The sequence below is a fragment of the Odontesthes bonariensis genome, chromosome 17 (assembly GCF_027942865.1).
Source record: "Odontesthes bonariensis isolate fOdoBon6 chromosome 17, fOdoBon6.hap1, whole genome shotgun sequence".
In the NCBI taxonomy this organism is placed as follows: Eukaryota; Metazoa; Chordata; class Actinopteri; order Atheriniformes; family Atherinopsidae; genus Odontesthes; species Odontesthes bonariensis.
In genome coordinates, this window is record NC_134522.1 from 34,998,585 (window position 1) to 35,016,479 (window position 17,895).

The following is a 17,895-nucleotide window of genomic DNA, read 5'->3' on the forward strand; positions in this document are numbered from 1 at the left end:
AAATTGTAAAACTGAGGAAACGTAAAAAAAAAGAAAATCTTGAGTGATTCCTGCAATCACAGCAAAACCTCATCTTGAGTTTTTTTATTATGAACCAACTTGTAATTTCTTAACTATCCTGAAACATCAATTCTCTGATCTACATGTACATACACAATATACATTTATGCTTTTAATTTCTTAACTAAACAGATACACCAAATTTAAAATGGCTGCAGCTCCCAATCCCATACACACAAGGTTTTCCCAGAATGGAAACAATCTAAATTAAAGTGAGTCCCTGGTACACAAGTGAATCTTGGTAAGAGTTACTCTACACATCTTAATCATTCATGCAGGGGTGTAAGGAAATGACTGGCAACACGGATCCTTGCAGGAGTTGAACCGGTTGGAGGGACTCAGAGTTTTCCTTGTCTTGCAGCAGTTTTCTTCTTCATGTATAAAAGCTTTTGTCGATGTTGAGTTTCCAGATCTGAGCTCAGTGTTACTCATTACAGAGGAACCACACCCAGACTGCCCCAGATCACTTTACACAGCTCACACACACACACACACACACACACACACACACACACACACACACACACACAACTGAAAGGCATAGGAGAGCAGCAGACATGTCCTTGGCTTGCCTTCCCTCTGGTGCTGTAAATAATTCGTCTGTGTACACCCAAAAAAAAAACTTATATTAATGCATTTTATCATTTTTGAAAATCTTCTCATTCTATAAAAGAGCTCCTATAACCCTGGCTCCCAAACTCAGAAAAGCTCATGTTAAAGTTGAAGCACACATAGCATATGTGAATAGTTTTATTAAAGGGCTGGAACAGCTGCTAAACGAGCCAAATGAATGTTTGCCCAAAGCCATTTCATTCTGATTTACCCACTCTGAGGGTAAATCTGAGGCAGATCTCTGAGGGCTACAACCTATAGATGAGTTGACCGATGTTCAGTTAATGCTACGACCTCTCAGGGGAAAGCTGGTGAGGTATAACAGCATGGCATTACTCTGTATTCTACAGGCTGCATTAAACAACTGTTTGTGATCATTACGACCTTCTGAGATAATTAGGCCAGTTTATTATGATTGACTGGACCATGGAGGTCTCAGAATGTTGTGCTTCCCTCAGTGCCGACTGTAGCCAGAGTTTAGAGATACCCGTTCCTTAAACTCGCCTTCCAGACACACCTACTGGAGGGCCACAGAACTCTCCGAGGCCTCCAGTAAAGGCCTCGACGACAGGGACACCCACATCCGCTCTTCGAGGGCCAGATCGATGCATCATTAGCAGGCTTGTGCAGAACTTAACAATGTTTGAAGAGATCCCTTTCATCTGAATCAGGTGTGTTGAAGCAGGGAAACATCTAAAAGCTGCAGGACAGCGGCCCTCCAGGACCGGATGTGGGCATCCCTGCTCTATGATAATCCTCATCCTCTCTCTCGTCTATCCATCATCAGGTTATGATTTTGCTGAAGTCCTGCGCTGGTTTGGGGAGAGGGTGGACCGGATAATCCTGCTGTTTGACGCACACAAACTGGACATCTCTGACGAGTTCTCAGAGGCCATCAAAGCCTTTAAGGGGCAAGACGACAAGATCCGAGTGGTCCTGAACAAAGCTGACCAGGTAGGACTCGCAGCACTATTCCTGACGTCCACGCCAACCTCTCCTCTCCTGTGTCTTTCTCACCTCCTCCTCATCTGTGCTTAGGTCGACACCCAGCAGCTGATGCGGGTGTACGGGGCCCTCATGTGGTCACTTGGAAAGGTGATCAATACTCCTGAGGTGGTGAGGGTTTATCTGGGCTCATTTTGGGCAAAACCTCTGCAGAACACAGAGAATAGGTCAGTGCCATTCATTCATCCATTCATCCATTGTTGCATTCACACATTCATTCATTCTAAAACCTGAAGAACACTGAAAACAGGTTGGAGGCATTGTTGAATGAATTCAAACCCCCACAAGAATTAGATTCAGGAGGGTTTACTCACCAACTTATTTATCATACCATTTGTCTTTAGTTTTTCATTCCTTATAATATTTCCTTTCATTGATGCGTACTTTGACATCTTCAGGCGTCTGTTCGAGGCGGAATCGCAGGATCTCTTCCGGGACATCCAGAGTCTTCCGAGGAATGCAGCGCTGCGTAAACTCAATGACCTCATTAAGAGAGCCAGACTGGCCAAGGTGAGATGGGAAGTTACATGTTGTGGTTGGAGTTAACATTCAGACCCTTAAGTAAACCTGGGAATGTTTTGGGCTGACCATCCAAACTAAAACACCGTCTGGAAATGTGATCTCTCTGTATATGTCAAATGGTTTCCCTCTGTCTGAGTTGCCCCACTGGGCGAAAACATGAGTCTTTAATAACATTAGGGGTTGTTAAGGGATTTTAGTTCTGAAGAATCCTAACTTACCAGTTATCAGGGTCAGGAAGCAGACACCCTCTCTCCCTTTAAGATTGGGTGTAAAACTTTGCTTTTGATAAAGCACATGATGAGGGATGAGTCAGACCTGAAGTCTCACCTGAAGTGGTGGTGGTGTTGACCCAGACTGCAGGGGGACTGCATTTGATGCACCTTTCCTCATCCTATTCTCTTTTTATTCTCTGAACATGTGTAAGCCATTCTTGTTATCCCTGACTTTTCCATAGCAGGTATCTCTATCCTGGTGTTTTTGTGTTTGATACGTGAGACACAGAGTGGAGCTGCTGGTTAGCTGCTAATCAGTGAAAGGGAGCATTGTAAAGACAGAAGTAAGCATATTTTAGCTACCTGGGGGGGTGGTTGTATTTGTAAATGTAAATGTACTTTATTTCTACAGCCCTTTACAGACAATCCTTACGATGTACCAAAGTGCTTTACAGCAGGTAATAAATAAAGAGAAGAAGAAGTAAAAACAATAAAAGAACAGTGAAAGTAATAAAATACAACAAAATCAAATAAGATAAAATAAGATAAAAGTGTCATCATACTACTGGGTATTAAAGCCATCCTAAATAAGCAGGTTTTTAGCCTAGATCTGAAGAGGCCCAGGTCAGAAATAAGACGCAGCTGGACGGGGGGCTTATTCCAGAGTCTGGGGGCAGCTTTGGGAAAGGCTCACTCACCCCAGGGTTTGTATTCTGACCTGGGCACTTCCAGCAGAAACTGATCTGCTGACCTCAGAGCTCTACCAGGACTGTTAAAAGCTCAGATAAATATGATGGGGCGAGGCCGTTAAGAGCTTTAAAAACAAACATTAACAGTTTAAAATCAGTTCTCTAAAGGACAGGAAGCCAATGGAGGGAGTTAAGAACAGGAGTGATGTGCACACGTCTGTTGGTGTTGGTTAAAAGACGGGCAGCAGCGTTCTGCACCAGCTGAAGGCGGCTGAGAGAAGACTGGGAGACGCCCACATAAAGGCCATTGCAATAGTCTGACCTTGAACTTATTAGGGCATGAATGGCTTTCTCAAGGTCATGACGACTTAACATTTTAACTTTGGCCAGGAGACGCAGCTGGAAAAAACTAGTCCTGACAACATTGTTCATTTGTTTGTCCAACCTCAGATGAAAGGTCAAAGGTCACTCCCAGATCTGATGGTTGTTTTGACAGAGGACAGCTTTTGGACAAAGATTCATGGGGCTGTTCATTTCAAGTCTATTAATGATGCGGTGGTGGTTGTCTTGTGTTTAAACTTGAATTGCTATGTTTCCCAGCTTTGAATGGCTGAGAGCACTGTTTTTAGCTAGGAACGCTGACTCAGCATTCTGTGGGGGGTAGTGACTTCCAGTCTTGTGTTTTTCCATGATGGGCGGGACCTGTGTATTCTGTGCTTACTCGTAGTACTGCTCTCCCCTCACCTTGCATGCCCAAAGGTGGATCAAACTTGCTATGCATTTGCATTCAGACTTGAAAATGGCAAGTAAATGGAGTGATGGGGAACACGTAGAGGAATGCCATGCAGTTCTACTGTTGGAGTAGATGTTCCTTGTGTTTAGGCTGAAAGTGTTCCAGCCCCGGCCTGCGGCCCTGAGCTGCATGCCATCCCGTCTTTCTGTGCACTTTCCTGTCTCTGCACTGGTAAACAGGACACTTGAATCCATATTGAACTCCAACACCTACACACACCCTGAGATGGTAATCACAGAGGAGCTAATATTAGTTGTCCGAGCGCAGAGGTTGACTTGGACTCCTAAAAAAACAGCAAAACATTTTTAAAGATGACATGACGTCTGTTTCTATAAATAAAAAGGAGCCCAGCTTGCCCCGGGCCTCAGCCTCCGCTCATCCTGGCTCATTTCGTTTTGTTCCTCCTTGATTAAGTGGTCCTGAATAACAGGGCTGTGTCCTCAGAGATAGATCATCTCAGGCCCTGTATTTGTTCCCCCTCCCTTCCTTCCATCTCCCATTATTCCTGTGACTGAGATGAGGGTCTGAGGGGGCTGGCCTGCCACTGTTCTCTCTCCTGTATCTGTGTTATTGATATCACCCAGTCTTCATTTCAATTCAATTCATTTTTATTTATATAGCGCCAAATACAACAAATGTCATCTCAAGGCACTTAGATAGTAAGTCCAATTCAAGCCAATTGGAATTCAATTAATTAATAATAATCATAATTCATAAAATAATCCAATTCGTTCATATAGAGCCAATTCAAAAACAATTTCCTAGCTAAGAAAACCAACAGATTGCACTGAAAACTTTTTGTTTTTCGGTCCAATCTCCCGGCCTGAGCGTGCCTGAGGCGACTGTGGAGAGAAACAACTCCCTTTTAACAGGAAGAAACCTCTGGCAGAACCAGACTCAGGAAGGGTGGCCATCCGCCTCCACCAGCTGGGGTTTGAGAAGACAGAAAGGGGGGGGGGGGGGGGGCCGCGGCGGCCGCGGCACTGTAACACCATTCAAAGGATATCTGTTGGAACAGGGAAACACGAGTTAATGACCACAATAATGTCAAATATACATAAAGAGAGTAAAGTGAGGAAAGGTGTGACAGATGAGGCCCCCCAGCAGTCTAGGCCTATAGCAGCTTAACTATGGGATGTTTCAGGATCACCTGAGCCATCCCTATTCAAGGTAAACACAAGAAACTTGTGCTAACGAAAATAAATAAATAAATAAAGGACCAGACTCAGTGAGTAATTCCCTATACTCCCTATATAGATCCATATATAGAACCATCTTTTACAGCCACAAGCTACCTCAGCCTCTCACCAACTGCACACCAGTCACAGCGGGGTGGGATGCAAACCCTGGTTCGGGTAGGGGGAGAAATAAAAGAGGTAAGATAAGCGGGAATGGGATTCAAACCCTGGTTCGGGTAGGGGGTAATGAAAGTATAGAAGGTGCCAGAGGTGGAGGCAGGACAAGACACACTAGCAGATTCAGCAGACAAACTCACCTAAACAGTCCTATAATCACTAAAAATACCAGCAAAAACAAAGCCATACAACTCACTCTCACCAACTGCACACAAGTCACAGCGGGGTGGGGATGCAAACCCTGGTTCGGGTAGGGGGTAATGAAAGTATAGAAGGTGCCAGAGGTGGAGGAAGGACAAGACACACTAGCAGACACACTATCAGATTCAACAGACCTAACTATAAGCTTTATAAAAAAGGAAAGTTTTAAGCCTGGTCTTAAAAGTGGAAAGGGTGTCTGCTTCCCGGACATTTACTGGCAGCTTATTCCACAAGAGAGGGGCCTGATAACTGAAGGGCTCTGCCTCCCATTCTACTTTTAGAAACTCTGGGAACCTCAAGTAAACCTGCAGTTTGGGAACGAAGTGCTCTGTTAGGAAAATATCTTACAATGAGATCTTTAAGATATGATGGAGCTCGGTCATTAAGAGCTTTATATGTAAGGAGAAGAATCTTAAATTCTATTCTGAATTTAACAGGGAGCCAATGAAGAGAAGCTAAAACTGGAGAAATATGATCTCTGCTGTTAGTTCTCATCAGAACTCTGGCTGCAGCATTTTGGATCAGCTGAAGGCTTTTCAGAGAATATGTGGGACAGCCCAATAATAAAGAATTACAGTAGTCCAATCTTGAAGTAACAAATGCATGGACTAGTTTTTCTGCATCACTCTGAGACAAGATGTTCCTGATTTTAACAATATTACGAAGATGAAAGAAGGCAGTCCTAGAAACCTGTTTTATATGCGAGTCAAATGATAAGTTCTGGTCAAAAATAACTCCAAGGTTCCTCACTGTAGAACTAGAAGCCAAGGAAATACCATCTAGAGTAACTATATAGCTAGACAATTTCTCCCTGAAACGCTCAGGTCCAAAGATAACGACTTCAGTTTTGTCTGAATTTAGAAGCAGACAGTTCTGAGTCATCCAGGTCTTTATGTCTTTAAGACATGCTTGTAGTCTGACCAACCTATTGGGTTCATCTGGTTTTATAGATAAGTACAGCTGACTATCATCAGCATAGCAATGGAAATTTATGCCATGCTGTCTAATAATGTTACCTAATGGAAGCATGTATAAAGTGAAAAGAATCGGTCCAAGCACAGAACCCTGAGGAACTCCATGACTTACTCTGGTGTGTGAGGAAGATTCTTCATTTACAAGAACAAACTGAAATCTATCAGATAAATATGACTTAAACCAGCCTAATGCAGTTCCTTTAATCCCAATAACATGTTCAATTCTGTGTAATAAGATACTGTGATCGACCGTATCAAATGCAGCACTGAGATCCAACAGGACAAGCACAGACACAAGTCCGCTATCAGAGGCTAAGAGGAGATCATTGGTAACTTTCAGCAGTGCAGTTTCTGTGCTATGATGCACTCTGAATCCTGACTGAAACTCTTCAAACAGATTATTTCTGTGTAAATGATCACAAAGCTGAGCTGCAACTATTTTTTCAAGAACTTTAGACATAAAAGGGAGATTGGATATAGGTCTATAATGAGCCAACACTTCTGAATCAAGAGTAGGTTTTTTTAAGTAAAGGTTTAATTACAGCAACCTTAAAAGTCTGAGGTACATATCCTGTCAACAAAGAAAAATTGATCAAATCCAATATGGAAGTGTCAATTAAGGGGAAAACCTCCTTGAACAGTCTGGTTGGGATTGGGTCTAAAACACAAGTTGATGGTTTAGAAGAGACTATTGCTGTTGTTAGTTCAGAGAGATCAACTGGACAGAAGCCGTCTAAATACAAATCAGGTTCTAAAGATACTTCTAAAGCTGCTGTACTTGATGATACATCAGTGATAATAGTGGGAAGGACTCCACCAATCTTCTCTCTGATAGAAACAATTTTATTGATAAAGAAGCTCATGAAATCATCACTGCTGAGAGTTAAAGGAATAACTGGCTCAGCAGAGCTCGGACTCTTAGTCAGACTGGCTACAGTGCTGAAAAGAAACCTGGGATTATTCTTATTCTCTTCTATCAATGATGAATAATAAGCAGTTCTAGCTTTACGAAGGGCTTTCTTATACGTTATTAAACTATCTTTCCAGACTAACTGAGACTCTTCTAAATTAGAGGAACGCCACTGTCTCTCCAGCTTTCTTGCAGTCTGCTTTAAAGCACGCAGCTGTGAATTATACCAAGGAGCCAGCCTCTTCTGACTGATTACCTTCCTTTTCAGAGGGGCAACATTGTTTAGTGCTGTACGCATTGAAACTATAGTGCTGTCAACAAGAGAGTCAAGTGCTGCTGGAGTAAAGTTTAGGTAGTCGTCCTCTGTCATATCTGCACATGGCAGTGAAGAAAAGGATGATGGAATTAATTCTTTAAATCTGGTTACAGCATCCTCTGATAGACACCTTCTATATGTAAATTTCTTCTCAGAAACTGTATAGTCAAGTAATGTAAACTCAAAGGTTATCAGAAAATGGTCAGATAAGACAGGGTTATGAGGGAACACTGTTAACTGTTCACTCTCAATGCCATAAGTCAGCACAAGATCAAGGGTGTGATTAAGGCAGTGAGTCGGTCTGTGTACACTCTGAGAAAATCCAATAGAGTCCAATATAGAATTAAAGTTCATATTCAGGCTGTCATTTTCAACATCTACATGAATATTAAAGTCACCCACTACAATGACTTTATCTGTACTCAGCACTAACTGGGATAAAAACTCTGAGAATTCAGACAGAAACTCAGAATAAGGGCCAGGTGGACGATACACAACAACAAACACAAGAGGTTTCTGGGATTTCCACTTTGCATGGGAAAAACTGAGAATCACAGATTCAAAAGAGCTCAAACTAATCTTGGGTCTGGGACTGATTAGTAACCCTGATCTGAAGATAGCTGCCACTCCTCCTCCTCTGCCTGTGGTTCGAGGAACGTGAACATTTAAACAGTCAGAGGGAGTTGCTTCATTAATGCTAACATGATCCTCCTGCTGCAGCCAGGTTTCTGCAAGACAAAATATATCAATATGATGATCACAAATCAACTCATTCACTAACAGAGACTTGGAAAGGAGAGATCTGATATTCAGCAAACCACATTTAATAGTTTGATGTTTTTGTTCAGTTAAAGTTTTTGTTTTAATAATTTCTTTTTGCACAAGAGGATTTGCTCCTTTTGTGTTAATCGATTGGGGGGGTAGCAGCAGGTGGGAAGCTGCAGAGAAGTGTGTAAGACTACAACTCTGCATCCTGGTCTGAGCCCTGGGTTGTCATGTTTTAGGGTGGCAAATAAATTCATCCATATTTCTAGAAATGAGAGCTGCTCCTTCCAAAGTGGGATGGATGCCGTCTCTCCTCATCAGACCAGGTTTTCTCCAGAAAGATTGCCAATTATCTATGTAGCCCACGTTGTTTGCTGGACACCATCTAGACAGCCAGCGATTGTAGGACGACATGCGGCTATACATGTCATCACTGGTCAGATTTGGCAGGGGTCCAGAGAAAACTACGGAGTCCCACATTGTTTTGGCAAAATTACACACCGATGCAACATTAATTTTAGTGACCTCCGATTGGCGTAACCGGGTGTCATTAACGCCAACGTGAATAACTATTTTACCATATTTACGTTTATCCTTAGCCAGCAGTTTTAAATAGGATTCTATGTCGCCCGCTCTGGCCCCTGGAATGCATTTGACTATGGCCGCTGGTGCCTCTAATGCCACGTTTCTGACTATAGAGCTGCCAATTACCAGGGTTTTGTCCTCAGCGGGTGTGTCGCTGAGTGGGGAAAATCTGTTTGAAGCGTGGACAGGTCGATGGTGAACAACGGGCTTGACTTTAGAGCTATGCCTCTTCCTGACAGTCACCCAGCCACGTTGTAATCCCGGCTGCTCGGGTTCTGCTAGGGGGAGGCTAATTGAGCTAGCTACGCTAGGTGGCTCCACACTGGCTAAAGGGACCTGGCTCGCTATCGGTTGATTTTCAACAGTGCAGAGCCGAGCTTCCAATTCAGATAACCTCGCCTCCAAAACTACAAAAAGACTACATTTGTTACATGTACCATTATCGCTAAAGGAGGCAGAGGAGTAACTAAACATCTGACACACGGAGCAGGTGAAAGCAGGAGAAGGAGGAAGAGAACCGGTAGCCATGCTACGCTAGAGAACCAGACACACCGTTAAAAAGTGAAAATAAAGATTGAAGATCTGTAGGAGTGTGTTAGAACAGAACGGTAAGCTATAGAGTTTAACAATGCAAAATTGTGTAAGTTATAGATAGAAATAAAGTGATTATCAGTACTCCAAGCGGAGAAAGAAATTCCACAGTGCACAAGCAAGGTAACAGGAAGTGATGCAATACGTCTTACCGCAAAGATGACTTCCGTGATTTCAGTTTTAGTTTTTCAGGAATGTCTTCATCTCCTATGTGTAAACTTTCCTACATCATCAGAGTATTTCTGACTCTGTTTTTCCATCATTCATCACTTCTTCACAGATGCTGACTTTGTGGTTCTTTCACTCTTGGGACCACTTTCCTGAGGTGGTAAATGTCAGATGATAAATAGCTGATTCACCACCAGCTCTGACGTCATCCTGTTTTATTTTGTCCCATTTGTCTGATCCATCTCCACACCTTCACTTGGTTGTTTTTCACCTGATTCTACATGAGTTTATATTGTATTTCTCACAGTAATTCTTACAAACTGGAAATGATGATAAAAGTATGATTTCATTGAATAAAAAAAATAGACACTACACAATTATTTACCAAGTGAGTCATTTACCAAGACATCAATACTCATTTTGTTCAGTAAAACTAAATACTATGAAGTTAGAATGGATTATTATTCTAAAAGATATTTGCTCATATTTTTCCTTGCAGAAAGGTGCTACACCGGTAGCAGCTTGTTGTAACAGCCCTGCTCGGTCTTTCTTACTGTTTTGTTGTGATTTCTTTTCTGCTTTTTCACATGAATACAGGGGTCCCAACCTTTCTTGTTCAGCAAGCTGACAGTTCTCTTTAGTAGTGTTCAATAAATCTACACACGTCTCATATTATTCCTCGTGCAGTATGATGAGTCAGTGAACCATTGCACTCACAGTGAAACAGAACACTGAAGAGTTGCTGTTTCATCACATCTTCATTCTGCAAAGAGTTGATTTATTTTTTTTTTTTTTACTGATGACATCACATACTGATTGCAGATCCATTCCTTTGCTCTTCTGGGGTCATCTGCTGTTGAGAAATATAGGTGGTATTCTGTGAACTTGAGCAGCACAGAGCCAGCCTTCTTCATCGGTTTCTTCAGTTTCTTTGAGTCTCTGCTCTGATGCTGAAGCCCCAACAGATACTGCAAAGCAGACTGAACTCTCCACCACAGACACATCGAAGACATGAAACATCTCGGAGCAGACATTGAATGACCTTAGCTTCCTTAAGAAGCACAATCAGCTATGTCTGTTGCCCAGTTAAACTCCAGGTTAACTAACTAACCCACCTACACCTCTTCCCCTCGGATGGAGATGGTTTTTGGCTTATTCCTTTTCTTCCTAAAATCCACAATCATCTCTTGTTTTGCTGCTCTTGTTTTGAGAGAAAAAAATCTCAGATGCAGTAAATGGGGACCACACTATCAGAGGAAGTGAGGTGGAAGAGATGAAGGCCACGAGCAGGACACAGATAATAAAGGAGAATAAACCTGGGATTAGGTTTTCCTGCTGCAGAGAGCAAACAGAATGACAGGCAGATGCAGAGTTCGCTTCATTGTTGCTATAAGTCAGTAATAACTGATTATTTCTCTTATTCTGGGTTTGCTTTGCTTGGCTTTTGCTTTTTATTCTCCAGACATTTACTTTAGTGCTCTGCATCTCTGCATCTAACAGGAAACACACACATTACAAGGTTATGTGTGTGTTGTGTTATTTATCAGAGGCTGAAACACATTACTGTTATTCTCTGGTTCACAGAGGAAGTTCGTACCTCTGCTCTGTGTCAGACTAACATGAAATGATGTAAAAGTGTTTGATTTGGCAGCTCTGTCCTCAGTAACTCCCTCCATGCAGGATCCTTCTCCTTTAGGTCACTGGGCTTATTATTGCAGAATAACCTCCCTGTTCTGCTGGGGATGATATTCCCCACACAGATGTCCGTGTATTCTGTTACACGTTGAGTTATGCTGTTGATGTCATCTCTGTGCAGCTCACAGAGTACATCCAACTGCAGTGTTTCTTCAGCTTCCTATGACCCCCTTTCCAATGTTCTTTTGGTCCCAGGTTGGTCCTGAACAATGGGTGTGTAGGTGGAGATGCAGCCAGAGCCTGGGTGATAGAAACCAGTGTGAACACCTTTCAGAATGCAGACACTGACAGCTGGTGTTGTGTTTGCAGGTGCACGCTTATATCATCAGCTACCTGAAGAAGGAGATGCCATCTCTTTTTGGGCGGGAGAAAAAGAAGGAAGAGCTGATAATGAGGCTGCCAGAGATCTACACTCTCCTGCAGAGAGAGCATCACATCAGCCCTGGAGACTTCCCCAATGTCACCAAGATGCAGGTACAAGCATCTAAAGTTTCTTAATGTAGTGTGGCTACTGACTGGAGTGCAGTTAACAACTTTAACAGCAACTGACTTTGAGCTGCATTTGTCCCGGCTCAAGGCCCTTCCCTTCTCTGCCCTCATTTTCTTACAAGCAACTGACCAATAAAGAGGACGAGGTGCAGCCGTCGTATTGCTGTTACTGTGCAGTGGCTGCTGTCTTTGCATTGGTAACGCACTACAACATGCTCACAAATGGAGTCACAATAAAGTCCACAAATTATAAAACCTTCCGCTGACTGCTTCCAACCTGCAGGGTATGATAGGAACTTAAGTTTTAAAATGTTTTCTTGCTCCTCCCCTGACACATGACACCCGATATCACGGATCAATGTTTTTCTGACGCAGGTCCCTGCTGATGCACACACTACAGAGATGTTGTTCAGATGGTAAAAACCATGAGTACATCTGCATCATCACCTCCAAACAGCTGCCTGAGAGCCATTTGTTAGCAGCAGAAGACAAAGTGAACTTTTCTGATTTCAGGGAGGTTGGGACAGAACGAACCGAGCTGCAGCTGCTTTTTGGGCCTGCAGAGAGATTCTTCACTGTGTGTGTCTTTTCCCAAGCTGCACTTGTGTTTACTAGATAATTGGCAAGAATGGATGTTTTTCAGAGTTTTCAGTCCCCTGGTGAGATCTGTGCTCAGCTTACAAGCAGTCAATGTCCTGAAAAAGGAGCATTTGTTGGCAGAAAGGATATACAATATTAACTTCCATAGGAATATATGGATGGACATATTCATGTCCATCAGTGCAGAATCACCTCAGAACAAGAAAAGTTTAGTTTTAATTCCCATTGAAATGAGACATTTCTATCTACAGTATGTTGCAGCAAGCATGAAGAAAACAATCATGGAGCAAAGCGCTCTCTGCTGATTGCTCAAAGGAGCCCCACTAACATGTCAGACGGACCTCGTTTTAACCAAAGCAAACTGCTCAGACTTAATCCACCTTTGGATTAAGTTATGTAGGTTATGTCCTGCTGTTCTGTAGTGCAGCCAGTGCAGTGGCAGGCTCTTCAAATGATTATCCAAGGTGTTTAGTAAATATGTGCACACTGTAACAGTGTGGCTATTCAGAGAAGGATGTGGAAGATGTCCTGTTTTAAGCAACTACTGTCTTAAATCTATATAAAATGTATTTTTATGGAAGTCTCTGAATCTGCTATACTCTGACTTAAAAAAAACAAAAGTACAAACTAATTTGTGTTGGACTGTAGAACATTTAAAAAAGATGAAAATGATATTGTGATTTCCTAGGCAACAAGATGAATATGAAATATGTATAATAAAGCACAAAAACTTCAGAAGTAAGAGCAGCAACTTGACATCATAAAAGTGTCAAGTATGTAGCTTTTTTTTCTATAAAAATTGCTTTAAAGATAAAATGACTTAAATGTGAGACGGGAGTCAACTAATGAACTTAAAGCTAAGTTCAGACTTTATCCTAAATGTATCTTTCTGGCACACTTAACATAAAAAAGCTCAATATATCAATAGATGTTCAACATATCTGAAGATTTAATCACTGCTACAAGGCACCACAAGCATTCATTAATCAGAATCTCAACAGTGCAAAATGTAGTACAGAAATATTTATACAGACATGCAATCAGAAACAATGCAATCTCATACAGTGCAATAAGTAAGCATGTGATGTGTATGGGACTGGGCCAGGGAGCATCGTGGGTATGGGATGGTGTTGTGTGTTAGCTGTTCCCTCTCAGTGGATTCTCCCGGTCCAACACGTACGTATAAGAGTATGGTATATCACACTCCTGCACGTCCTGGCTGAAGATGCCTCTAATCACGCCTTCAGCCAAATGACGTCTGAGGACACACCCCACCCGCACTATATATACGGTCATCATTCCACTCATTCTTCCGTTCTTACACCCTCCACCTCGCTGAGAACCTCTCCGTCCACCTCAGGCTCACTAGCTGCTGCTGCTTAACCCTGTTTGTAACCTGCAGGATCATAATAGGCTGTTAAAAAGAAAGATTATTGTTAACGCAGGTAAGAGAGTGAATAGATTTTTATTCGGTTAATAATTCAGTCAAGTGCATTGTCACTTTTGTCGCAAATTAGTGAAAAATTGGTTCAGTGTCGTTAGATAAGGGAGTTTTGTTTTCACCAGAGTGAACCCAGCAATGATATCTCAGGCCAGCCAAGCATAAAATGGACACTGCTCATCCTGATAACATGCACTCCATTCCACACAGCTGGGTGAAAAACAACAACGCATCGACATCCAGTAACTCTGATTCCTTTAAGGCGCTGTTCTCTGTCCAGAACCGGCTGGTCCTGGTAGTAGCAGCAGGGTTTGTTCTTACCTGATGCAAGTCAACTAACCCCCCACCATGCCTGTGTTCTTTATGTATGCATGCGTATAGGAAAGCCAGATGTGGGCCACAGTCCGATGTAACCACACTTATCTGCTCTGACTTCCTCCAGACCAGCAAAATGTTTATTTAATGCAACTTAAGGGACCTACCGGGTTTTATTTCTGCCTTCATTTGTTTTTAATCTGTCAAATTGATTTATTATTTCTATTTATTCGAACCCCTTTTCTTTTCTTTTTTGTCTGTTTCACACCTTATTTTAAGTGGTGTGTTGGCCTTTACCAGAACTGAGAAAGAGTAGTCTTTTTTTTTTTTTTTTTTTTTTTAAAAAGCTTTGGGAGACACGTTGAAACATTGTTCCTTTTGCAAGGTTTGCTCTGCCAAAGGTCTTCATTTGTAGAAAATTTGTTTAAAAAAAGGAAGATTTCATTTATTTTCGCAACTATCTATTTTAAATAGTAACTGATATATATCTAAGTTCTATTTAGTAAAAATCTGACTCTCTTCAGTCTGCTTGGACCCAAGCTACTCACATCAGGCAATGACAGCTTAAATGTAGCCCAGTTTCTAACTTGACAGATAGACAAAGTCTCAACTTTGTATCAGCCAGGAACTTATTTTACCTTCTTACCCTGAACACAAATGACAGATAACAGATTCTGATTCATAATCAGCCATTCTATGAAATTTACAATATTTATTCCATTGCAGTTCATCAAAGCATCCTTCTTTTTTACCTCATTTGTCCTTCAGCTGTCTTTTTTGTTTGCAACTAGAGGTCATTTTGAAAAGTAAATACTGTACTGTTGAAAAAATGGAATATTATTATTATTATTGGAAAAAATGTGAATGGATATCTGTTTATTCTGACAGAGAGGAGGTTGAATTGGATCTAACAGCAGATCTGCACATGTGAAATGAATAAAACACTTCTGATTAGGAGTGTACTGCAGACTTTCATTGGTCTCTTGTTCTTCTCCTCCAGGACATGCTGCAGCATTACGATTTCAGTAAGTTCCCATCTCTGAAAACGAAACTGATTGAGTCTGTGGATAAGATGTTGGCCACAAAGATTGCAGTTCTGATGACCATGATCAGGGAGGAGGAGTCCAAGCAGCCTCCACCCATGGTATCAGGTGGCGCTTTCGAGGGCTCCCAAGATGGGCCCTTTGGTCATGGTTATGGTGAGGGCATCAGTGCTGGGGCCGATGCTGAGGACTGGATTGTCAGCCGTGACAAACACCGTTACGATGAGATTTTCTACACACTTATGCCTGTCAACGGCAAGATCACGGGTGTCAATGCTAAGAAGGAGATGATGAATTCACGGCTACCCAACACTGTGCTAGGAAAGATCTGGAAACTGGCTGACTGCGACCGGGATGGCATGCTGGACGATGACGAGTTCGCCCTCGCCCAGCACCTCATCAAGATCAAACTGGAGGGCTACGAGCTGCCCACTGAGCTGCCCGACCATCTTGTGCCTCCAGCCCACCGCAAAAACCCCACTGCGGATGCTCTATACAACCACACTGAGGACTAGAGTCTGAGGACTCACTGTGCCAAGCAAACCACACAAGAGACTGACTGATCCACCACAAGTCGAGATGATGATATATGCTCCAATATACAACTTTTCCATTATCCCATAAGAGTTTATATATTGAGCATTTTAGCTGACTTCAAGACACCAAAGAAGAAAAGTGACAAGTAATGGTGTCATTTGGACACTTTTACTTTGAAAGTTAACTTTTTTATGAAGAAGAGTCCCCCTTCCTGCCACAGCTTTTTGGTGAATGTCGTCTGTTTGCTATTAGTTAGCATTTTCACATGATTCTGTCTGATCTGAAGTGTATTAATCGTCCACCTTGATTTTAAACATATGAATTAAAATTTTACTTCTGGTCTGTTTCGATCATGTAAGGAATGGCACAAAGCAAGGTTTCATGACCGCATAGCACCGTGTTTAATTCAACTGCTTTATTTATATTCAAAGCTTTTTTGTTTTTGTTGCTAAGAAATCTTTTTAAAGAAGCGAAGATCGATGCTCACCTATTTTTCATTTTTGAAGTTTCAAAGTTTAAAGTGCTTTGTCTTCCGTGATTTCACCTACTGATTAATCAAAACTCTCAAAGGAATTTATTTTCATTTCCAGGGATGTGGAATAAAGAAGCTTGATTGCTTGAAGTTGAATAATAAAACCTGCAACTTTTGTTGTCAAATAATCCAATCTTTGTTTCAGCTCATGGTTTAATCTCGCCTGTTCTCAGGATGTTCGTTGTCACCACTCAGTGCTCAACACAGAATATTGATGATTTTTACATTTGTAATTCATTAAGATGTTTGAAAAAGAACATGCTATTTTTTATAAGATAGAGCAATAGTGACATTAGCGAAGCTGGAGCCAGGGGCGGAGCCAAGAGATGAGCAAAGATGGCCATGGCCACCACCCAAGCAACGGTGACGTCCTTTAGAGGCCTACTGATGCAACACAACATGCATACAACAGGAGTTCAGACTTTATTTTCATTGCACTTGTTATGCAGACTAAATGTAGCTTAACTTTCTTTGTGTTTAAGCCCCAAAAAAAACTTTAGAATCAATGAAAAGAAACATTACAAACAATACTTCCCAACCCTCCATACAAGGGACTAAAGAACTGAGGAAACACTCGTACTCGTACTTAGATCGCATAAATCTTGTAGATTTGCAATGAGATACTAGAAACGCATTTAAGAATTGTAAAATAGTTTAATTCTAAAATATCTAAATGGGTACTTTTGGACCTTAAACATGAATTCAGTAAAACGAGGTATTGTTTGTAATGCTTCTTACTAATTGAATTTCCAAGCTACTTTGTAAATAAGGTCAATTTGGAAAAAAATAAAATAAAATGATAAAATAAGGCAAATATATTAGATCAATAGAATTAAATTAGAAATCAGACAAAAAGTAGGCTACAATAGAAATAAACGGATATCAAGAAGGAAAACCAGCTGAAATGAATGGCTGAATAGACAAATGAGATTGAGCTGAGCAATGCATGTCTGTATTATTTATACTTTTTATGCATTTTAAAATTCTCTTGACTTTTATCAACAGTTCAAGAGGCTGAAATTCAGGAACTGCTTCTAATCTCATATATATATGCAGGGATGCCCTTCTCATGGCAGTTATGCCTGTGAATGTGAATAAGAATGACAAAAAAATAAAAAAATCCAACATACCCCAAAGGTTATGGGCTACACTTGTAAAACAATAATGAGACCTCTTTCTGTACCACCCTAATCAGAGTGATGGGCTCAGCCTGGCCACCCCATGGACATTTTCTGCCTTTGCCATTGGCTGGAAACAGAACGCTGTTGATTGAACTTACTGAAATTGTCAATCAATCTCATCAAATCCACAGTTGTGCATTCATTTTCTTCGGATTAAGTATTTATTGCAGCTGCATTTTGACAGATTACTCAGTTTTCAGCACTTAAACACATTTCTTGATATGTCTGTTTTATTGAGTATAGTAAAGAAATAGCGTTCACTCAGCATAGAAAAAAAATATTTATTAAGCTGGGTGAAAACACA

The 17,895-nt window shown here is 41.4% G+C and overlaps 1 protein-coding gene across 1 annotated transcript in view; it reads left to right on the top strand.

Annotated features, from left to right (window-relative positions):
* Positions 1-16,543, top strand: part of ehd4 (EH-domain containing 4) — a 45,370-nt gene extending 28,827 nt beyond the window's left edge. Inside the window, exons 4-8 of the mRNA XM_075448323.1 lie at positions 1,460-1,626; positions 1,711-1,844; positions 2,076-2,187; positions 11,763-11,927; positions 15,299-16,543. Coding sequence (XP_075304438.1) covers positions 1,460-1,626; positions 1,711-1,844; positions 2,076-2,187; positions 11,763-11,927; positions 15,299-15,856 — 1,136 coding nt within the window. The 3' untranslated portion in view covers positions 15,857-16,543. The remainder of the gene's footprint in view (positions 1-1,459; positions 1,627-1,710; positions 1,845-2,075; positions 2,188-11,762; positions 11,928-15,298) is intronic.
* Positions 16,544-17,895: the final 1,352 nt, after the last annotated feature.